The sequence below is a fragment of the Cyanistes caeruleus genome, chromosome 13 (assembly GCF_971803275.1).
Source record: "Cyanistes caeruleus chromosome 13, bCyaCae1.hap1.1, whole genome shotgun sequence".
Taxonomy (NCBI): domain Eukaryota; kingdom Metazoa; phylum Chordata; class Aves; order Passeriformes; family Paridae; genus Cyanistes; species Cyanistes caeruleus.
In genome coordinates this window covers 11,744,585-11,768,293 of record NC_141713.1, presented here as the reverse complement: position 1 = coordinate 11,768,293, position 23,709 = coordinate 11,744,585, and the positions used below count along the sequence as shown (strand labels likewise).

Below are 23,709 nucleotides of genomic sequence, written 5' to 3'. Positions count from 1 at the left end.
ATTTTACACAGAGCCTCTCAGAGGCCTTCATACACTCACTCATGCCATATATTGACACACACATAGGTAGAACTATTGCCAAGAACAATCACCCAGAGGATGGTGAGCAAGAGTTAGCTGGTCATTGCAGCAAGCACCTAAATAACCAGTCCTGAAGGACTCCCTAGAAGGGACTCTGCATCTGAAATTATCTTTCTGTCAGATAATTTCAGATGCAGATAATTAATTCACTTTATCTGAGTTCACAAACCATAGTGATGCTTGAATAAACAAGCCTATCCCTAATTAAGTGTGTTAATGCAGGAAGAAATGATAGTATTTGCATATTGTGCAGGATGATAGAAGTTTACAGTACATAGGAAAAGCACTAACTTCTGTCTTTATGAAAAGATGAGAATCTTCCCAGTAGGACACACTTAGGTACTTGCCAGAAGGGTTAATTACATACAGGCAGGATCACATATCCCTTTGGACAATTGGTCTTCAGTGAAGCATGGAGTGTTCTTCAAACACCCTGGGAATGCTGAGAACAAAGTCCTCCCAAAAGACACCCCTCCCTTCATATAAAAACCCTTCCTCACTTTTGTTTTTGCTTTTTACCTTGCAGGTAAGACAAGTCACATGCTGACACAGTTTTCAGTGGCCCAGAAAAACAACCACCTGAGTAAAACCAGTACACTAAGCCATGACTTACTGGCTGAGGAGCCAGCGTCCTTCTGCTTGCAGCAACACGGCTGCAAAGGCTGAAACCTCTGGCATACAGACACAGAACAAAGCTCAAAGCAGTAATGCCTCAAGCTGCTTTACCACAAACCACCTTCATCCTTTTATTAACTCCTAATGTTGTATTCCAACTTAATACACTGTTGGGGTCCTCTGGAGCTCATTCAGGACTTTTGCTACATGACATTCCCTCCTGAGACCCAGAGAGCACACTGGAGGTACTGCTTAGTCAAGCTCAGAGATCTTAACCCTGCCACAGAAAAACACTCTTCTACAAACAGTTTCTACACTAAAACCTTGAACTCATGTGAAGAAACAGTACAACAGATTGGAAGAAATAATCACATAAATTAAATTTAGAGCGCTTGTGATCAGATAAACATATCAAAATTTCCTTCAGAATTACAGTTCATCTTCTCGTAAAAGCTGAGGACACTGTTGGTGTTGGAGTTCCAGCTGCTGAGCCACAGCATTGCTTGGAGACTCCCAGGTGGCTCCTGCACAGAACAGGCTGAGCAGCTGCTTCTGTGGGATGCTGACTCTGCAGCCCTGCTGTGCTCGGGGCTACCTGGCCACCAGGAGCATTCACCTCCCAAAGGGGCACAGGGCACCGGCCAGGCAGCAGGAACAGCTCCATCTCCCGCTGGGATCAATCAGCTGGTCGCCACTCGAGGGCAGCATTTCAGTAAAATAAAATAGACATAGGAACAAAAATGAAGGACACCAAACTGCCGGACTGTGTTAGCTCACCGTGAGGATTTTGTTTGCAGGCTGATCTTGCAAGCTTTCTGCAGCTATTTAAACAGGGTGGCAGTATGAGCAGAGTACTAAAGTGTAAGCAGTGAAGGAACATGAGGTCAATACCAGATAAATCTGAGCAGAGACTGTACAGGCACTTTAGTTTACACATGGCTCAGCTACCTAAAGGAAAAGTGGATGCACCCACATTCGAGTCTCCCACCCTCCTCCAATGGAAACAATTTATCCGAGAAAGGGAAGAAGTTTTCACTCAGAGCAGCCAACTCTCTTTGACCAGATCTGAGAAAGTTCTTATACAAATCTTGTACAAAATCTAAGGAGCAGCACCCAGTAACTGACAGGATACAAAACAATGACCCACTTGGACCATCATCACCTTCTCCCTTCCAGTAATGCCATGGCACTTCTAAGGCCAGCTGCCCGAAGCAAGAAGCCTGTAATAAAAGGCATGAATGCTGATTGTTTAGTGCTCTACTCACACCAGCTTAAAATAGTCACAGGCCAAAAGCATACTCCAGTTTTGGACAGTGAATGTCAACATGGGCTATAAGGCCAATTAGGTCAAATTAAAATATACCAACAGAAAAAAAATAAAGACTGGTAAACTTTGTCTGGGAGGCAAAGAGAGCTCTTGGAATAGAAACTTGCTACACAGCTTCAACTGTACCCATATCATTGTTTTGCCTTCTTGTTCCAAAGAGGCTTTACTTCAGACAAGGACAGAGGAGTGTCACAAAGGCCACCACCTTCAGGCCTGGGGTGCTGTTGTCTGAGGCATCCTCTGCACTCAGTAAAGACAGGTGATTTCAAAGTGACTCACAGCACATCAATGAAGGTGCCATTAATATCCATATTACATCCAGATTTACTGTGTTTGTTGTTTTTTAATCAAAAGAGGAGGGGTTAATTGCACTGAATTTGAATTCAGCAGGAAAAGGAAGATGCTATTGTTAACTCAGCAGCAGCAGGCTGAGCAGTGGATAATGGTGAGGATCCTGCATATCCAGCTGTAGCTGTGTTGTGGGTGCATGTGAACAGAGGAGGCTTATGGGAAGCAGCTGTTAGCATGGACAGCTCAGGCAATGGAAATAGAAACATACAGAAGCTAAATTAAAAACATGCTGAAACTCAGGAGTGTTCTGCAATGGCTAATTGGCAATTTGACATTCATTTCACTCCAGAAACTGAAATCAAGTGTCCCATCATGAGGTCCAGTGATAATGGAATGACTCAGAAGAGTCACTGTTCTTCACACACCTCCATGTTTTCAGCAGTGCTTTTGCCCTCCTCCCCTTCCAAAATGAACATGATGTGCTGCCATCATCCTGCAGCAGGGCTTACATGGACAGAAGGGTTTACATGGAGAGATTAGTAACATAAGGCAATTTCCCCAGCAAAGCTCTAAGGCAGCTCAGGAGGTAAAAGTTGTATTGCCAATGTCTCCTGTCACTAATGAGCTACAGAGTGCAAAAGGAAACATGCTACTGAGGCATTGTGAAGTTAGTCAACATCGTGCCATCTGCTACACATAATCTCAGGTTGCACGTCATCAGCGAGGCATGAATTTAAAGAAGGCTCTAGCCTGACATTTTAGTTCTAAATTGAGTACATTTAATCCAGTAGTCATTGAAGGACAGCAGATACTGTCCCAGGGCACCTTCCTAGCAACCGCTTCTTAATGCGGAACAGTGATTTATGTAGTTTATGATGTTAAAGGATATATATGATGATGCTGCTCCAAATGTTTCCCTGTTCTGTACTGTTGGCTCCACTGCCTGATAACTTATTAACCAGAAAAAGCTGTAAACAGATTGATTCAAAGGATTTTATGACTTCAAGGAAAAGGTTGATAAGCCATAAAAAGGGTAAAAAACAAAATATGAGCAAAATAAAAGCCTGAAGGCCAGAGACTGTCCCTGAAGAGCCAGTGAAGAGCTTGTCCCACGCTCCTCCAAAGCACTGTCAGCAGAAACTCCCTGTGTGCCAAGTCCCCCTTGCTGTACTGGGTACTGCCTGCTGGCCCCATGTCCCAAGGGCTGGTACAGCCATGGATGGTGCCCTCTTAGACAGAGATGTGCAGAACATGGGGATTCCATCCTACACATTCAGCCCACCTATTTTCAATGAAAATGACAATGACATTTCCAAGAACTGCCCGTCCTTTCAACATGCACAGGTAAAAAGCAAATATCAGACAAAAGATGTAGTTAAGAAGGAGAGGCTGAGTGGTATCATCACTCTCACACCAAAAACCACACAGCTGGAGGAAACAGAACACATCTGTCATAGAAGCCAGCCCTCACCATGGGACCCAAACTGGTTTCATCCTTTCTTGTGCAAGATTGCTCCCACCATAATAGGACCTGCAATTCTCACATTGCCAAGCAGCAGGCAGTGGACTAGTAAAGCTGGAGGCAATGAAGAATGAATAATCAAACACCACATTACACCTTAGAAAAATATTCAGCTTCTGCAAATGGCAAGGAAGGGGAGTTAATAAAACTTCACTAGAACTTTATACAATGCCAAAAAAGCTCAAAGAATACAAACCCACAGCACATGATATTGCAACTTTGTCTTGTAACCTTAATACAGAAACCCACAGTAACCCTTGCTAAGAATGTTAAATATTAATAATGGCTCCCAGCTGCTACTGCTACATAATGGGCTTATTTTGATGAGGAAGATGTGCACAGCTTAAGTAATGTGCACCAGTTCAGATGATCCTACTTTCCTTTTGAAATTCATGCAAGACCCTCTCTCCTTGCTACAATTAATTAAAGAACCCAGGGCTATTATTCTTAAAAGGCAGGATTTGTCTCTGATCTTTGTCCTACATTACATCTTTTTTTTGTCAGAGGTTGCAACACGAGCAGAGGTGGATGGTTTAGCTTGATACATGACTCATTACCAGAGGGCAGCCTTCTTTTCCTCCGTACTGTCCTAATTAGTGCAAATCTGCCCGCACAAATAGCCCACAAGGATAGGGCTTTTCATTGTTCTCTGTCCTACATCAGTGCAACTATTATAAATGGTAATGTTCCTGGCTTGCATTTCATAAACATCGAAGTTAGGAAATGCTCAGTTTCCTTTTATCCTTTACTAAGCAAGCTTGAGCTTCTTTACTGGCAAAGTAGGTGATGAATAGCTGACCACTAACAGAGTGATTAATTAGCCAGAAGGCATTCTCTTCTCTACTTGTTTTGCCATTAAATTACATGGCCACCTTAACTAGACTGAGTTGATACTGATTTCTGTTTTAGAAGATTGTTTTTGACTACAGCTGACTGTAGTCTGCTGACCCATATAATATTTAAAATAAATCATGATCACTGTGCACTTACCGATCTAGATATGAAGAATTTTCAATTATAAAATGGCAGCTAGATATCCAATACTAACTAGAAGTAACACAGACTTAAATACAGTTGGTTATTTAGAAGATTCATCATGAAGCATTATTAAAAAGAAAACCCTCATCCTCAGAAATTCAGAATGATGGAAGAGGCAGTAAGTTCCTAGACTTAATGGTTCACTAGAACTACCATTAACTACTGCTCCATGAGTAAATATTGAAATACATATTTACTGGCCTTAACCAATTCCTCTCCAAAGATTTTATGTAAAAATGGAAAACTAGTATTATCTAGGTCTGAACATATCCCCGAGGAAAAAAAGGCAGAAAGGGACTTCATCTTTTTCAGACTCAGCTCTAAGTAAGCCTTAGGTCAGAATATACTCCATTCATCTTGGCTGAGCTTTATGAAATGAAACCTTTCAATTCTTAAAGTGTGCCTCTAGCTGCTATAGTTACAGCAATAACCTCCCAAAGGTGAAATGAGTAACAGATGTAGCAGTGTCTGCAGCCACCCTTGGGACAAGGACTCTGAGGAGTGAACTCCTCTGTCTCATGTTAGTCTGATGAGCACAGAGTCCAACCCTCAGATATGTGACTTCAGTGAGCAAGAAAGGGGTTTGGACAAGTACAGCTCCTTGAAACTGGGAGCTGCTGTGGGGAAAGAGATCACAGATACAGGAATAAGGAAACAGCAAAGACAGAAGAGAGCAAGGGGAAAGGAAGAGGAGTCAGTAGTGCCATGAGGCTCCCTGAACAGAGAAGGTGATGATCAGACAGTAAATTCAAACTAATTGCCATATAGTCCCTGCCCATCAGCAAATACCAATGGCCATCAATAAGCTGCTGATCAAGAGATCAGGAGGCAGAACTGGGGAGCTGAGAATCCCAAGGCTATAGCAGGAATTCTTCCTAATGTGGCAAGTTCAGTGTCCTGACACTGAATGGTCACAGCTTGAGGGGTAGGGAACCCTTCCCTCTTTCTGCATGCTAGAGGACCTCAACTTGTCTGGGGTCAGACACAATTTTTAAAAATGAAGTGTCATTAGCAAGACACTTCTTGTTTCTTCTGTAACTTTGAATGCAAATTAGAAGACACAGGTAAAAATGGGTTGCCTAACTGAAGCTTTTGCTCAAGTTTCTAACTCAATTTTTGGTTTAGAGGGTATTCACTTTGTGTAGAAAAATAAGGCAGTCAGCTAATCAGATCAAGTGTCTTGGCAACGCCCCAGATTCAAATGTTCCTCTGGCTATAATAGGGGTTTTGAGATAAGAAACAAACATTTCCACAAATTGCTGACACAAAGAAAGAACAATCCAGCAAGTTCAGAAGAAAAAACCTCATCTACCCTTGAAAAGGTTCATTACTAAAATAAAGCTTTATATTAAAATATCTGTGGTATCTTTATACTTCTGCAAGGGATGCTTCTGCTGTTCCCAGAGTTGTGACGGCTGACTGAAAGTGTATTGCACACTTTCCATACAAATAGAGTTTAAGATAACATTACAGGCAATAAGATGTCTAATATTAGTGTACCTGTCAAGCACATTTCCAAACTAATTGATATTGCATGTTCAGCTCATTGTATCACTAACGTTAAACAACATTTCCATTTTCTTGAATTGCAGCTCCCTTTTACTAAAAGCCATTTTAGCAGAAGTAACTGGTCTCAGGAATTCCAGCTTTAGGCAGGCATCCAGATGTTTGTAACTTCCATTAACTGCCCTGAGGAGGCTGAAGCTGATCACACAGAGTAGATGTTTTTAATAAATGCTGACCTGCAGTTCAGCTCTTTGCTAGGTGGGTCATGGCTGAAGTGCTGATGCAGTTCTGCAGATCAAGTTGTTTCACAAGGACTTGAAAAGCACTGAGATGTCACAATCTGGTGCTTGCTTTCTATGGCTGGTATAAACTCAACTGGACATCCCCAGGGGAGCCTCCAAGTTCCCAAATATATTGTAGACTGCAGAAAAATCAGACTGAACCTTTTCTTGCCATCAGTTTAGTCTCTTGTACAGCTCTGGTCTGTCTATGCATTGTCTACAGCCCCTCTGTTCAGGATTGTCACACTGGCTTCTCATGTGATGGTGAGGTGCTGATGTGTCAATCCTTATCAGCAACTTGTGTGTCTTGCAGGGCAACTTTTGTGTTTTCCTAAATTCAATCTGGAAACTCGTGGCCAGATTAAAAATATTTGTGAGATCTGTCTTAATTTTTGCACTGTATTCATTAGAGACTCCATGACCACCACTGAACATAATCTGAAAACTACAACTAGGTATTATGTCAGTTGATGCTTTCTTTTTGGTTTTTTTTGCAAATATTTGTGTGAATTCATACTGGGCTGAGAAATGCTGAGGTTATGACATGCATTACTTTTTTGCTTAGGTTTTAGATAGAGATCTATCTTTCTACAACTTCCCAGAAAAAAAAATAATAAAAATTACACCACACTGGTGTTACACACACACACACTTCCCAGAATTCCAGTCTGGTTGAGGTTGGAAGTGACCTTTGAGTGGCATCTTTTCCAACTGCCCTGCTCCTAGGGCAGGCTGCTCTGGATACTTCTTGTTATTTTGGTACGTATTATGTCTGTACAGGATGCACACATGTGCACCATCTATATATGACACAGTTTTTGTTAGAAAGCTCCAGTTCTGCAATCATGGATCACCTTTCCAAGCCTACTGTCAGGTTTCTTGGTGAGAAGTACTCACTTAGAACACTGTCATTACAATTAATTTTAATACAACATGGTATTCCAATACCCAAAGGGAACTTACGGTGAAGATGGGGCAAGACTATCTGCCAAGTGCATGTAGTCACAAGACAATGGGGAACTGGTTCAAATTGTAAGAGGGTAGGTTTAGGTTAGAACCTAGAACCATTTTTTACCGGGAGGGTAATGAGGCACTGGAATGAATTCCCAGGTAAGTTACGGATGCTCCATCCCTGCAGGTGTTCCAGGCCAGGTTGGATGGGGCTTCGATCAATGTGATCTAGTGGAAAGTATGCCTGCCCATGGCAGGGGGTTGCAACTGGATGGTCTTTAAGGCCTCTTCCAACCCAAACCATTCTAGGGATTCTATGATTCTAAGTCACAAGTTATTTTCCTCGAATGAATTTTCCCACGCCATACCGTTTCAATAAATTTGGCACAATGAGACTCTCATATTTGAGCACTTTTGCCCGAAGTCACTCCTTTGTACACTCTCTCTGACGGACCGCACTACTGAGTCTGCAGCCGGCGAAGGCGCTGGAGCGTCTCCAGCCGGGGCACTGAGTGCGGGCTCCCTCAGCAGCGCCTACAGCGCCTCCGCGCTCCTGCCGGCCGGGCCCCGCTCCCGGCCCCGCTCCCGGCCCGGCTCTCTCCGGGCCCCGCAGAGCCGCAGCGGCGCGGGGCGGGCGCTCTCCGCGCATGCGGCCTCTCCGCGCCGGGCGGGGCTGCCGGGCCGAGCCGGGGCTTCCGCCGGGGCCGGGCCCGTGTCCGGCGCGCCGGGGGCGGCGCGGGGCCGGTGCCGGAGCCGGGGCGATGCCCGGGGCGGCGGCGCGGGGCCGCGGGCGCTGAGCGGGCGGGAGCATGGCCGAGGCGCTGCGCCAGGAGCCGCCGGGCGGGCCCGAGTCGGAGGCCGAGCTGTCGCAGCGGCTGGCCCGCACCAAGGCCCGCTCGTACGGCAGCACGGCGAGCGTGGCCGCGCCGCTGGCCGAGCGCTACGTGGAGCACCGGCTGAGCGCCGGGGACACGCTGCAGGGCATCGCCCTCAAGTACGGCGTCACGGTAAGGGAGCACCGCCCGCGGGGCCGGGAGCGGCGCTTAGAGCCGGAGACTGGCCTGGGTTGGAAGAGACCTTACAGATCATCCAGTTCCAAACCCCCTGCCGAGGGCAGGGACACCCTCCACCAGACCGGGTTGCCCAGAGCTCCATCCAGCCTTGAACACCTGCAGGGATGGGGCAGCCACAGCTTCCGTGGGCAGGCACAGCAGCCTGGCGGCTATCGCTCCGGACAGCGGGCACGGTTCTTGGGCCCAGAGCCGCGAGATGACAGCAAAAAGTTGTCCCGTAGGGCATCTCCTATACACAGTGGCACGAAACGGTGTGGGCACGGTTTTAGTTTCAGTATTTAAAATGCTGACATCAGAAGTTACGGGCTAGCCGGAGGGGTCAGCACGCAGCGCTGGTGGCCAAGGGCTGGAGCTGGCACTGCCCAGGACTGACGTGGGCTGGGTGCCTGGGGAAACCACCCAGTAACCTTGTACTCCCACAGCTGTTCACCACTACACTCACTGATTCACTCAGCGAGAAAGTTTATTTCAGTAAAAAATGCTTAATGGTTTACACCAGCCCAGGACATGCAGAGTCCAATAAAGTCTACCAGCAGTCTCTTCTACCATCATTCCAGATGGAACAGAACTCACCTACCCCATCTCATTCCCACTTACGTGGGGCCCATATTCCAACGTGCAGCTTCACTAGTCCCAAAACAGAAAATTACTCAAGGCTGAGCAGCTGATGAGTGTGGCACTGGTACAGCCAGTGCCACTTTGATATTAGCTGCAAACAGCACCTTCCAGTTGGGCTCTTTCTAGAAGAGCTACAGTATAGTCCTAAACTATTAGGTTCTGACTGGAGTAGCTTCTTTGCCTTTTGTTGGCCTGAAAGATCGACTAAAACCTTCCATCACCTTTCAGTCTTGGTTGTGAAAAAAGTTGAAAGTCTAGTTCTCTTCTCTTTTGAAAGATTACACCACTTTTGACTGATTCTTGTTGGCAGCAGGGTTAATGACACTGGTCCACATTAAAGTAAACTTTTGCTCACTGAGAGGGCAAAGCAGCTCACTGGCTGTTAGATTTTTTTTGCTTGTTTTTTGCAGGACTTTCCATAATGGACAAAGTCTCTGGCCTAAAAGTTTTTAGTCATGTTACTCTTCTTGAGAAGTGTTTTCTTACTCCAATAAATGAAAAATACAAACAAATCACTAAAATAGTAATGTTTAGAAAAAAAACCTTTCAGCAAAAGTGAAGTTGTGAATCAAACCTGTACAAACAGCTCTAAGTTGTAAACCATAAACTTTGTTTATAATATGAGTTTGATAAGTTTTTGCTGTGCTAATGATGTTAGATATATATGTTGGGGCTTTTTCCAAACATCTCATAATTTGATAAGTGTTCTGTTTAAGAAGCCAGATCCGCATCATTATAGACTGCAGTTGAAAGAGGTTAAACTGACATGAAATGCCCCTCAGAGCAATGACAAATTCAGTGAAATCAGCCATTGTGTTTCTGTTTTAATGGGTTTCAGCCCAGGGTAGGCATGTATGCAAACACATTTGCTTTTAGCAAAATGCAGACTGTTGTGTGTTCACACAATGACAAGGACTGATTTCCCCTAAATAATGCTTCTGTTTCTTTCCTGCATAGTGTATTCTTGGCTGGAAGAGAGAGTTGTAATGGAAACATCAGAATTATCTTTGGCTGCCACTGCCTCCAGTATTACTGGTTTTAGAAGTTTCCCCTTGTGGTTTTCCTCACTGGGAATTGCTTTGTAGCCAGAGACATCCTGTCCAGTCTGCCTTTGCATGACTTGGCATAGAGAGTTCAAGATAGATAAAAATACCATGCTGGGGAGGAGGGGTCAGTGTGGTTTGCTTGGCCTCATCCTCTGCCCTTCATCCCCTCCCCTGGATACTGTCTATTAATCTTTACAACTTGCATTTGTTGTATTTTCCTTTTAAGTAAATTAACTAGGAATTCATGTTTATGGTTCAGCCAATTTATGGTTCAGTGCAAGTGCTGTATCCCTTTTCAGGGGAGAAGGATGAGGACTATATTTCATTGTCAGTAAAAGTAGTTTTGATTAATTAGTTCAGGACCAGTTTACAGCTTCAGTTAAAATATTAAGCATGTGCTGAAGCTTTTGCTCTCACTACAATAGATTTGTAGCTAACGGGCATTACTTCAGTCTTCCTAGCACTAAAAGAAGAAAACTCTTGTTAAATCCTCTTTCCATACACCTCTGAATGTACAGAGTCACACTGAGTTGTAGGAGTTACACTGCACATATGAAGTAACCTGCTCAGGGCTGAGGGATGTTCTTTTTAGAACCAAGTACTTTCCTTTTCATTATTGCTCCGTGCAAAGGTACAGGCTTCCAAATGCTATGAACTGTATTTTGGGAAGAAATAACCAGAGGTAGAGTTACAGTGAAACAGGAGAGAGAATAGCAGTGTACTGCATTATTTATCAGCTGTTGAAACATCACCTTCCAACTCCCCTTCAGTAGGATCTCAGTTTTTGCCTTCTGTATTGTATTTCTACAGAAAAGCTCCAGGTATTATTTTAAACTTTTTTTACACCCATGAAGACAGACTTATAGAGCTTTTAACAATTGACATTTACACTGGAGCCATTTGAGGTCTCATGACTGAGTCAGGTAAAGCTTCCTTTTTGCCCTTCAAATGGTGCTCTGTACTAGTAACAGTAACTAGTAACAGTACTAGGAGTTTTAGTTCACTGGCAGGCTGTTCCTGTGAGTTTGCATAGAGACTGTAAGACTTCAAGGAAAGCATCTTTAGGTAGTGCAAGACTTTGGAAAAAGCAGTATTGTGGAGTCAAGTGCACATAAAGCTAGGAGGTTAGTAAGGCTGAAACAGAATATGCACTCTGAAACCATTTTGAATGCAAACAAATTCTTTCCTGAAATAATTGCTGCTGCAAAGAAAGTAGAGATTTACTTTTAACTAAAGGTTGTATACTACTTCAGAAAGTTAGTGTTTTATACTTTGCCAAAACCTAATAACTTATATTTTTTTCTATCTTTTTCAGATGGAACAAATAAAGAGGGCAAACAAACTGTTCACTAATGACTGTATATTTCTGAGGAAAACCCTTAATATTCCGGTTATATCAGAGAAACCATTACTGTTCAATGGACTTAATTCACTGGAGTCTCCTGAGAACGAAACTGTTGACAGCTCCCCTTCTTGTGATGAAGGACTAGTGGCAGTTCAGGAAGAAAGTAGTTCTTCTCCCAGTCCCCAGGAGCCTGACAATCAGCCCACTGCACCAGAAGAATTATCTGCCAAAGATTTCCTACAGAGATTGGACTTGCAGATTAAGTTATCCAAACAAGCAGCCAGAAAGCTAAAAGATGACAGTGTCAGGTAAATGCCGCTTTTGGTGTTAAGCAATTTAATCTCACCCTGAAGGCATTGTAGTCTAAGCTGACCCCTCTTTGTGGGGTCTCAGACAGCATCTGTGACTTTTATTTGTCAGCAGCAGGTGCCTGCTATTCTCATGCTCCAGGTAGATTCAGAGCACAGCATTAGCAGGTGCCTTGCTATGGCAGTTAGAAAGGCTGCCTCACAACACAGTTTTTAGAGAATACAAATACTATTTCATAAAAGCCAGGAGGCCAGGATTCTCCAAGATGTCTATACTATTTCATAAAAGCCAGGCCAGGATTCTCCAAGATGTCTTGCTGTGTAAGTTGGCAATTATTTAAGCCAAAACAGTGTTTGGTAGAGTGCTAAGCAAGGGCCTGTGAGGAAGCTGATTGTGTGTACCAAAGTATGATTCTATTTTTCTTCTGTCCCAAATTGCCTCATTGTGTAAATATTCTTCAGGAGGCAGTTTAAGTTTTCTTATCTCCTTTCCCTATGCAGTCCCCCATTTTGTGGATCCACCTATGCAGACTTCATCTTTTCTTCAGTATTTCCACAGCCAGGAGCTCCCACATATATACTTATAGAAAAGCAGTACTTTGTGACCTCTGTGCCACAACAGCGGCACATATCCCCTCACATATGTAGGTATTCTATGAAGTACAGAAAAACTCAGAACAAAACTTGAGTAGTGTTTGGGACACTTGAGTAGTGTTGTCCTTGGGACAAGCTTCCTCAGCTTGTTCACAGTCAGTCTCTTGGGCTGGCTGTCTGCCTGTTTATTCCCTGCAGAAAACCCCTCAGTGGGGGATGCTGAGGTGGTCCTTCTCACAATTAAAGGTATGATTGCAGGGGACTGGTCCTGCTTCTCTTACCAGGGAAGCTGGAGAGAAGTTATGCCTGCAGATACATGCTTTGCTTTTGCAAATTTGTTCAATGCAAAACTTCACCCACCATCTCGGTTCACTTCACATACTCTGATTTTGAGGGCTAGCAGAAGGTAGCCTTTCAGGACCAAATTTATTGAGTATAGATTTGTATAATTTCTTTAAACTAAGAAATTATTTCAGCAACTTTAAAACTTTGTTCAGCAGACAAAAGTTTGAAGGAGAACAGTATAATGTATTTAGCTATTGGACAAGCCTCCTTTGGAGAAATATCCCCACATACAACTCCCCATTGCCAGGACACTGGTTTAGAGTCTCAGGGAAGGCTGGAATGCTTTCACATCTTGTTATCACATCTGTCAGTTACTTTCTTTTGAATTGGTTGCATGAAAGGAAAAATAGCTGTTCGAGCTCAGAACCTTCTCTGTGCAAACTCATCCACTTCCATTGTTATATTTGAAGCAACATAGAGCACCTATCAAAATATGCTGCTGCTGACTTTGAGATCATTAGATGTATGTACCTACCACAGATTACAGTAGGTGTTGACCCAGCAGTTAAACTGCATAACAGGAAACCACAGCCCCTGCCAGAGGAAGGCAATTTTTTTATCATCCCTTCAACAAATAGCATGCTAATTTAAAGAAGGAAATTCACATAGACCTTGTGGCACCATGAGCAGAGCCAATGCAGTGGAAATGACTGCACAAATAATACACTGCTGCCACTAATACCCATTTCCAATACTGCTTCAGTTACAAATTGGGAAATGGGGTGTGGTACCATGTCACCTCCCAAGAAATAATGTATATGGGAGGATGAGTTATTTTCCCACCTCATGTTCAGACTTAGCAGGTAATTCTATTTTTGTGTTTTCTAATTCACCTAAATTGTATGCATGCAACAGATTTTTATTGGTCAGGATGTTACAGGAAGCATGAAGCACAGAGCTTCATGCTGCAGGCAGTCTGCTGAGTAGGATGTTGCCCAAAGCTTCTGAAGAGAAATATCTTGCTGTGTATCTGATAGTCTTCATGTTCCCTTCTACATCACTGCCCCTGGCTTTCAGTTATGTCTCACAAAAGCCGTCCTTGCCTTGTCCTCTCCAGAACAGTTGGAAAGGACAGACCCCTTTGCAGTCTGGCAGAAAGGGGCAAAGGACCAAAGTCAGTGTTCACTCTGTAGAGAACAGGAGTAGGGAGAGACCATTGCCAAAAACCTTGGAGATACTTTTCAGCTGTGTACCATCAATGGTATATCTGGGTCCAGACTGGAAGGTGGCAACATTCCTTACTGTGCTCCAGCAGCTCCCCAGAAGGCACCTGTTCTCCTTCCTGCCCAGTCCTTTCGTGTCCCTTGCTTGGAGCAGGAAGCCTTTGGAAATTGGACAGCCATGTTAATAAACCAGCCTCATGAATATGCAAGTTTTCTATTCTTAGTGAAAACCATTTATGATATTAGAGTGCTGTTTCCAGCTGCTCTGGCCTGTATTCAGGTTTCCTTGTCAAGGCCTGCTTAGAATTTGATGTGCCAGCACTGCTAAGTACTTCCATGCCTGCTTGAGAGTAACAAAGGAGCACCTGGAGTTAGTTAATCCACTGCCACCAGAAGGGACACTGGAACTCACAAAACTGCAAGCAGAAGCAGACTATCAGTTCATGAACTTAAAGAGCCATAAATTCTCACCATACTATGAGCCTGATTTGACAAGTGGTGAGAACCACATCTACAAAATTGCACAATAACTTTTCACCCTCATTGGCTATCAGCTGAGGAAAGAGATGCCTCAATAAAGGAGACTGACTGTGGAGAATCCTTCCAGACATCCCAAAACTAACAACTCAGATTGCTGCCTTATTTAATTGTGCATTCTAGAAGCATCCAGGCATTTGAATGTACTTGCTCACAGTCAGGTGTCCTTGCTATTACAGAAGTGGTTATTTGTGGCCTAATGCACACCATAGCTTGCAGGAGACTTCTTTCAGTTCCTGTAACCCAGTGGGCAAAGCAGCAACAGCAAACAGGAAGAGACAGCACTACAGAGTGTTGTAATGCTGTGCTGTTCCTTTTCCATCCCCTGAAGGAGAATGTTGCTATGACTTACCACTTTGTTATTTTAAGCATCTTAAAAGTGAAGTAAATTGTTTGATCATTAAACATACACACACTGCCATGGTGGTGCTTGTGGGTCACAGACCAGAGCTACTACTACTATATAATTTTATTTCATATAAAGCTCAGCTTTTTTTTGAGGCATCAGAACAGACTTTACTTCCTATGTATGGTTCTAAGATCTACATGAGTATTATTTCCTGGTCGTTACCCTGGTTTGGGGTAGTGTTGCAGACCTCCTAGAGCCTGGCACTGCAGCCTGGGACAGAAGAGCAGAAGCTGTTCTTGCAGAGCAGTTCCAAGCCTTGGTCAGCAATGTACTTTGCATATTACACCGGTCACTGCTTTGCTTCAGTTCCAGCATAACATACATCCCTGCCCTGTTGAGAAGCCCCTGAAAGCTGGTCATTACCCCAGTGCTGGCCTTCTGCCCTCTGCTGACAACTGCCACCTGTATCTGAGGGCACCTTGCACAAGGGAGGTGGGGGCAAACATCCTAGGCAGTGGTTTTGGTACTTGGATGTCTGCAGGCTGGCTAATATAACATCATTATTTCAGCTCTTCAGTTGTCTGTGTTCACCCATAATTAACTCATTTCAGTCCAGTGTTTAGCTGTTGCCATGTCAGGATGGATGGTATTCCTATATGGCTTTCAAGAAGAATGAGTGAAAATCTGTTTCTAGCAGCCTTTGATTAGAAGGAAAGTATTTCTGACACATTTTATTCTCCTAAAATGGGAAACAACAAAACTAAGTAGTACAAAGTAATTACCAGTGTAGAACACAGAAAGTAAGTTTCTCCCCCACTGGAGTCTAAGCTCTGAAAATAACAAAGTTCTCCTTCATCTTCACACAAGCTAGCAGGAAATTGCTATTTGCAAATAGGTTCTTCAGAGCTGTTGCTCCAGAAGGGCATATGTTGGGGCTTCAGAATGTACTCTTCGAAATACTTAACTTTGGCCAAGTTGTTATGGTTGAGTTTTACAGTCCTGCAGTCCAGTCTTACAAGCTTGGTATGTTGATAGGATTCAATTCTGAAAAAAAAGCTTTAAGTGTCTTGAGAGAATTTATAAGTAAAAGTGGTTTAGTGCTTTTTCAACTAAACATGATTTATTTGCTTTCTTACTTTACTGTCATGCCACATATCATGGAAAGCTTGTGCAAATGATATGTTATTAAACTGATAGTATTCCATGGCAGTGTTGGATGCAGAACTGGATATAACGAAGGATATTATTTAAACGTATACAGATCATCTGCATTCTTGGTACTGGGTTGGTAGCATCATTAATGTAAATAGATGTGGATTTTTAAGGAAGGCAAAAAATCTCAGTATTACTGTAACCACACATCCATAACACTGTCATAACAACCAGTTTCATCCCAAACTTGTTTTTTTGAGATTTCTTTCTTTGGCAAGATTATTTCAAGGCAAAAGACATACGGCTTTGACTTAAGATGATAACTTTTCTGGTAAGACAAGTGCAAGTTACTCTGCTGTTTGGTTAGTTTGTAGGGTTCTTCAGTTCTGTTTTGGGGGGTTGTATGAAATTTAAATTGTAGATAAATAATCATGTTTATTAGGGAAAATTCTTCATGGTTTTGATACTGAAATACTTACTTTTTACCTTATACCATTATTAAACTCTTTGAATTGCTGTACCTTTGTATGAAGGTACATACAAGTATTAAAAGTAATCCTTTCACAGTGTAGCAGCTGTAAAGTCCTTCTGTTCTTACAAAACACTGAACTTGGCAGCAGCTTTAAGGCTGGACTTTCAGGAACAAAACTTTGAAGCTTCACTAGTACAAAGCAATGACCTTTGGGGAACTTGGCATCCTTGATTTAGTACTGGATGCTGCACTGCAATAGGTTTGCATAACCCCTTTTTTTTAAAGGCAATATTGTCAGGTAAACAGCAGGCAGACTGATTTTCCTGAGGATATTTTAAAAGCAACATTGCTTTATCCAGTTATTGCATTAACAGTAGCAGTTGGGAGCAATTGCTTTTTCCTAAGAAAATCCAAGTGATCAGTCTCAATGGGTATTGATGCAAGGGAAGTACACATCAGGAATGGCCTTGCAGCATCCAGACACCCACAGCTATGATGAACTGCTCCTGTTCTTGCTTCATTTGGTCTGTCTGTCCCTCCTGTCATTCAGAATGTTGAAACAACCCTCTAACTAAGCTTTACTTTTTTAAAAGAAGAAATCAAAAGCAACAGTGCAGGAATTCCAGCATGCCCTCCACCTTGTTAACCTTAATGATATGATCAAGAATGCTTTTAAAAATACATTCTGATGTTGTTGAACTTACACAGCTTTACTTGATTTCAGCATTATGTTTTTGACATCTCAGGAACTCCAGAGACTGTAATTACAGTATACTGCAAATATTCCTGTTAGGCAAGGCAGGCATTGCCTATTTTGGTAGACTAGGAAAAGTGGTCACCTGCATTTTCATTCCAGTTTTACTGTTGAGACTTGGTATGCTCCTGACCTGATGATTATGATCATTTTCTTTTTAGAGATGAGGAGAATGAGGAAGGTCCCTATGCAACTTCTTCCTATCACCAGTAGAAGACAGCTGTGATGGCCTGAAAACTTTCCATGAAATCAGTTCTTACAGAACTAAACAGTCAATAATTCAAAACCCAAGTCTTTTGGACTCATCCTCTTGATGTACTTAAAAGAAGTCACGAATGGGTAATTGCACTGAAATTATGACCTCTTCTGCCTTCCATAGGTTAATGTCCTTATGCTATATCAATAAAAGGTTTAAGCCTTCCAAAACTAGCAATGGCCTTTTTACCCCTTCTGTGCAAATTGTAGCATGGTAGCAACTATATATCCCTGAGGTCACCTTTATGCAGGATGTTGATCTTTAGTAAAGATTTTGTAAATACTTGTTAAAGTGAAATTTGTTTTAAGTATTTAAAAATATTAAATAAGTTTGCTTGTAAATGACAAATTATGAAAGTAATAGAAATTTACTTATTCTGCAAACATAGGCAAGTTTGCTGTGAAAGTTTTGTCTACTTCAGGGCTGCAGAACTTGCCTGTGAACCTTGTGTGTGTCTGTGTGTGGTTATGATGTATTCCTAGAAAGGGGAATTCAGCTTGTTTTGATTAGTTAAAGCCTTTTTGGTTAAAGAACTGTTTGCATATTGGATTTCTACTCATAAAAGGGACGAGTTATGCAAAAGGGCTTTTTTGTGAGATATGACATTGTGTGTTCTTGTGTGCAGTTAAATTTTGTGTGGTTTTAATTTAATAAAATACAAAAAATACTGATGTGTGTGTTCATAATGAAGTCAGCTTGGTTCTAGCCTGTTTTTTGGGAGGAATGGTTTGTCTAGTATCACAAGCTATTAGATACTAATTTCAGGGTAAATAATGTCTTTACCCTGTCCATATAACTCACCCTCCTAAGGGAGACCTGCAGGAGCTATTTGCCCTAGTTGTGCAGTCTGTTAGATGCGTAAGAGGCACATTGGCAAGCCTTCCCTGTTCTGAGACGAGGTGCCAGTATTCAGTATTCAGGTGGATCCCATCTGAAGCCCAGGGAGGCAGAGTGCAGCCTGTAATCACTGTTTCCCTAAGTTAGGGTATTAGCAACTTCTTATTAAATATCCTGTATTTTTCCTCAAGTATTCCATAAACTTCACAAAACTCTTGTCATTAAAGATTTGTGGGATCCACACTGCAACAGATGCAGTTTCTTATCTTTTAGCTCATCAGTATCATTTCCTTGAAGCAAAACCTTTCTGCACTATGTTAAGAGGGGAACAATATGGAAAGTTTCATTAATTTACTAAAACCAGAAGTAAAAATTCAAAGCTCAGCAGGAATTGGTATTTCCCTAGAGCTGGCAGGAACTCAGCGCCAGCAGGCTCATTCAAATCAACTCTAGCTTGTCCTAAAGAGAAGGTCTGCAGTGGCACACAAATTAACAAGAACAGAAAAAGCTTAGAGTTGAGAAAAGGAAGTTCTGATTTTTCTTGAAGAGACTGGTGAATTAGTTTTAGGTCTTGTATCTTTCTTAAATTGGGATTGTATCTATTCCTTATAGGATTATAACTTCTCTTGTCGTCAATTAATTTCAGTAGAACATTACAAAGCCAAAATGAACTTTTCCAAAGGCAACTCTAGCTTCAAGCTCAGTTATATTTATTATTCCACAGAAAAATGTAATCCTTTTCTACCCAAGGCCTGCGGGACCTGCAGGAAAAACAGCGTTTGCACCCCTTTTCCCTGGCAGAAAGCTGCCACACAGAAGCACAAGGGAGGAAGCGGCCTGAACACACCAGAGCCCGTGGCTGCACACCCGTCCCCTCAGACAGCAGTGGGCACACTGCAGATAATACGTGATAATACACAGATACCTGCCCCTGATAACTCACAGAACCTCTCCTCGCTGGGAACCCCTCCACAGCCACACACAACGTGACACTGTAAAACCTGCTAACCGCTGGCACCCCTCATCGCTGGGCAGCGCTCCACAGCCTCACACGGCTGGCACTCGGTGAAAAGCCCTCAGAGACACCCAGGCCACCCGTGCCACAGGATGAAGCAGGGAGGAGCTCAAGGCCCCCAGTGCCCAGCACAGAGGCCACCTGCGGGAGCCCTGCCTGGCCACCGCTGTCCCAGAGCAGGTCCCTGCTCCTCGCCTGCCACACAGACGTTCTTCTGGTGCCCCAAGGGCTCAGGGCCAGGCAGAGGGGCCTCAACGCTTCCACTCATGTTCTCTGGCTCTTCCTGCCAAAGCAGGAAGCAAATGTTACTCCCGTGGTTAGCAGAGTGCCCCGGCCGCCCTGCCGTGCCCTGGGGCCGCTGCTGTCGGTGGCTGGGCCGTGCCGAGGCTCTGAGGAGCCGCTGGCCGAGGCTCCTCATCTGTGGGCACCCTGGCTGTGACCGAGCACCAGGTAACAGAGTGTTTGTCCTGGCAGCCCCCGGGGGCACAGAGCTGCATTTCCTGTGTTTAACTAATGCCTTTTCCTGCTTTTCAGGCAGATTAGATAGGTAGCTAGGCCATCACAATCCCTTGGGCAAATCCAGAGACTGACTGCCTGGGTTTTATGTAAAGGTAGAATGCTCCTGGGAATTGCTTTGCTGTGCCTCTGTCAGTTCCTTGCACCCTTTCTGTGCCACGAGCCCCGCTCAGCTCTGTGGGTGTCACACACAGGGCCCTGAGGCACCCCCAGCCTGCTCAGCCCCAGGACAGCTGAGCACATGAGAGGAAACAGTGCCTGGAAATTGTCTGTAATACCCCCAGAGCGAGTCAAGGTGGGGCTTTACTGCTCTTACAGGTGTTCTTAAGGCTCTAAAATAACTAATGTTTTAATATCTTGATTCACATTTTCATATTATTTCTTAGCAAAGTGACATATTTTCCTGTATATTTTATGTATTTTTATTCATTACCATGTATATTTTGCTTCCTACTCTGTTTTTATTCTTCATACGCTTGTAGTTTCATTCTTTGCTTACATATATTTACCAATCCTGCAAGGTGTGGTTTAGGGTGGGAATAGAGCAATGTCAGGCTGAAGTGAAGCAGATAAAAGCATGTTTTGCAGCTATTTTGTGCTGAGGAACCCGCATGTTTGAAGTTTTGTTTTTACATATTTCTTCAGTCAAAGCTTGAAAAGTCAAAACCTGGGTAGGCTTGGACAAGGATCTTTTTAAGTGAAATGTGTGGGACATACCTGGTAAAAGATTTGGGACTTGGTTGCAATGTGGCTGGAGGCTACTAAAGCCCTGTGAATCCAGTTAACTCAGCCACCAGGTGCTGTAGCTGCATGTAACATTCTCAGAAGGGCATCCCTGTAGTACTCCAACCATTTCTGCATGGCAGTGAGCTGCTGTGGATCCGTGGTGCTGGACAGCCTCAAAAAACTGGGCAGAAGATAGAAAAGATGCATTTTCTTTGACACACAACAGCAGCCTTGTACTGCTTCTTGTACTTTAACCCCAGCTGGCAGCTCAGCCCCTCACAGCCCCTCACTCCCCCCACAGAGTGATGGGGCAGAGATCACAAGGGGGAAAGGCACAACACTCACAGGTTGAGATAAAGCCAGTTTAATAGGTAATGCAAAGGCTGGGCATGAAAGCAAACCACTTGAAAAATTCACATTTCCTATAGGCAGGCAGGTGTTCAGCCATCTCCAAGAAAGCAGGGCTCCACCGTAAGTAAGGGTTATTCAGGAAAACAAAACAAACACTGTCACTTTGAACACCCTCTTCCTCTTCCTTCCCCAGCTTTACACATCAAGTATGGCATCACATGGTCTGGGACATCCCCTGGGTCAGCTGGGACCAGCTGTCGTGCTTGGGTCCCTGCCCAGCTTCTTGTGCACCCCCAGCCTCCTCAGGGGTGGGGAGAGGAGCAGGAAAGGCCTTGGCTCTGTGCAATCTCTGTTCAGCAGGAGCTAAAACGTCCCTGTGTTATCAACACATTTGTGTTCCGACACAGATCCAAAACACAGCCCTATAGTGGCTATTGTGGAGAAAATAAACTCTACCCCAGCCAAAAGCAGCACACTAATGTAGCTTGTAGTAAAGTGTTTAATAAAGTACAGTATCAGAAACAATAGTCTATTAGAAAAGCTCAAAAGGTGAATACCATATATATTGTACTTGTTACATTTTCAGTGATAATTTAGAAGGGAAGGATTTTTGAAGGATCCAGAAGAGATAGAAACAACACAGAAACCGATTTCTGTCAGTTTTGAAACAGAGATGTGGAGTTGTTGAAAATACCTTTCTCATCAGAAGAAAGCAAGCACTATGATTTACTAATTATGGCTAAACACACAGCAGTGCATGTCAAGTCCTAATGTGCTTCAAGTGTCTCCTGCAAAATAAAGACTGATCTATGGTGCAGGCTGAAACTTGCGTCACTGGGTTTGATTTTATTTCGAGTAAGTCACAGCCCTTTAGGAATGCAGGGTGATTCATCAGGCTGGCTGTGTTTCACTCTCTGGTTCTGAAAGGTGTGATGTACTGATAGATGTTCCATGTACCAGCAATGGAACCAGTCTTTGAAGCATTCAAGTAACAAGTTTGGTGGGCTTGGGCAGGACGGAAAGTGAATTTAATTTGAGGAACCTTAGCTGTGATCTCTGGTCTATCTGTCAGAGGCTCACTCCATTCTCAGCTACTCATCAGGCTGCTCCAATTATCTCCATGTGTACCCCCAGGGATGCACAGCAGCAGGGTAAGCACAGAACAAGTCCAAGAACGTGCATAACCCGAAATACGATCAGGTCATACCCATTGTTGGGTTTCTGTTGTCCTAAGTTATGTCACTGATACTTTGTTCAAGCTATAAAATTTGCAAAACTGAGAGGTTAAGAAATACCACCACACACTGTTCATAATCACTGCTCAGTAGTTGATGACATCTGCCCTTTAGTACCAGACTCATGAGAGGATGTAAGAAACTAACTTCCAATGAAAATGTAAATTATTCTTATACTACTCATCATATTGGCAGGAGAAGAAAATTTAGGGTCTTTTTTAAAGTAGTCATTGGGGAAGGACAGTTTATCCCTTTTTTGTTTTTTCAAGTGCAGATCCTAGGTCACTACCACTTCCCCAGCTGTAAAGGTCTGTGGTTAGTTACCATCCTCCTGATTTCTGTCATAAATCCAAATTTGGGAAAGAGTTTGTTTTTCCCATGTGATGGACACATAAGAAAGGAAGTCAGAAGCTGTTGCAGAATGCAACTGACATCTATAGGGACATAAAGAAATTCAGATCTTTGGAAACAGTAGCAAATAATAATAAACAAACGAGAGGGTTTAGATGAGAACAAATACACTTATTTAAAGTAACATTAATTCTTTTTTCCTAATTATTTTCTCCATAGAGTTTCTAAGGGACTATTTGTCAGAGGAAGCTTACATTGATTACATTTTTGAATACAGTTTTTACAAAAAAAAAATAGATCACCACTAGTGACTGATACTGCAATTCAATGATTCATGTCAGGATGTGTATGAGCAGGCAGTGATGATGTATTTTGTGGATGCTAGGAAACATTCACTGGCTAATATTTCATCAGTTTGCAAGAAGTTATGCTGTCAGACCTCAGTGCCATCACATTCACTTAATACTGATTATCAATAAAGCTCAGCTGACAATTTACATTTTGCAGGGATTCCAGAGTTTACTTCAGTTGGCTGAGAAACATTGCTCAAATCTCCTCCTCTTTAATCTCCAGCTGTGAGGAAGGAAATGACCCAAGGAGTGACTAAACACTTACAGAACTTTGTGCTCTGCAGGCAGTGCTCTAAGTCAGTATCTCCATTCACTGGCAGGCAAATTCCAACCTCAGCATCAGATAACATTTTTTAACTGTATCAATCTTAGAGATATCTTAAGTTTAAAAAAAAAATCAGGGAAGGGATAACCTCAATTATGAATGAAGAATCTGTAAGTAAGAGTACAGGGCTTTCCTGGAGTTCCTCTAGTCAACTGACTGCAGGTGATAGGTCTAAGGCCTTACACCTTCTGGGACTCTTTGAAATTTACCTTTCTAAATGCTTCTTTACCTTTGATCTTGCTTCATCAGTTCTTCATACATAAAGTTATCCAGTCACTTAAAGAAAAAAGACCTCATAAACCATTCTTCCAAAACTCTGTTAGTTGAGGAAGAAGAATGAGGACAATAATTTTGTTTTTCTTTTTGATTCTTTGGAAAA

General features: G+C 43.0%; 1 protein-coding gene across 2 annotated transcripts; it reads left to right on the top strand.

The window, feature by feature from the left end:
* The first annotated feature begins 8,360 nt into the window (after positions 1-8,360).
* LYSMD2 (LysM domain containing 2) lies at positions 8,361-18,295 on the top strand. Of its 2 annotated transcripts, XM_086848406.1 has the most exons (4): positions 8,361-8,619; positions 11,665-12,002; positions 13,000-13,002; positions 17,537-17,684. In XM_086848406.1, the coding sequence occupies exons 1-4, from the start codon at positions 8,422-8,424 to the stop codon at positions 17,592-17,594; spliced, it is 597 nt and encodes a 198-aa protein (XP_086704532.1). In that variant the 5' UTR covers positions 8,361-8,421; the 3' UTR covers positions 17,595-17,684. The 2 variants fall into 2 exon arrangements, with proteins under 2 accessions (XP_086704532.1, XP_023789797.2); XM_023934029.2 differs by lacking the exon at positions 13,000-13,002 and having other exon boundaries at positions 17,530-18,295.
* Positions 18,296-23,709: the final 5,414 nt, after the last annotated feature.

Bases quoted from the DNA above. Each gene is read 5' to 3' on its own strand.
- LYSMD2 (XM_086848406.1), top strand. From the start codon at position 8,422: ATGGCCGAGGCGCTGCGCCAGGAGCCGCCGGGCGGGCCCGAGTCGGAG. The intron at 8,620-11,664 runs GTAAGGGAGCAC...TATCTTTTTCAG, and splicing joins CCCTCAAGTACGGCGTCACG to ATGGAACAAATAAAGAGGGC.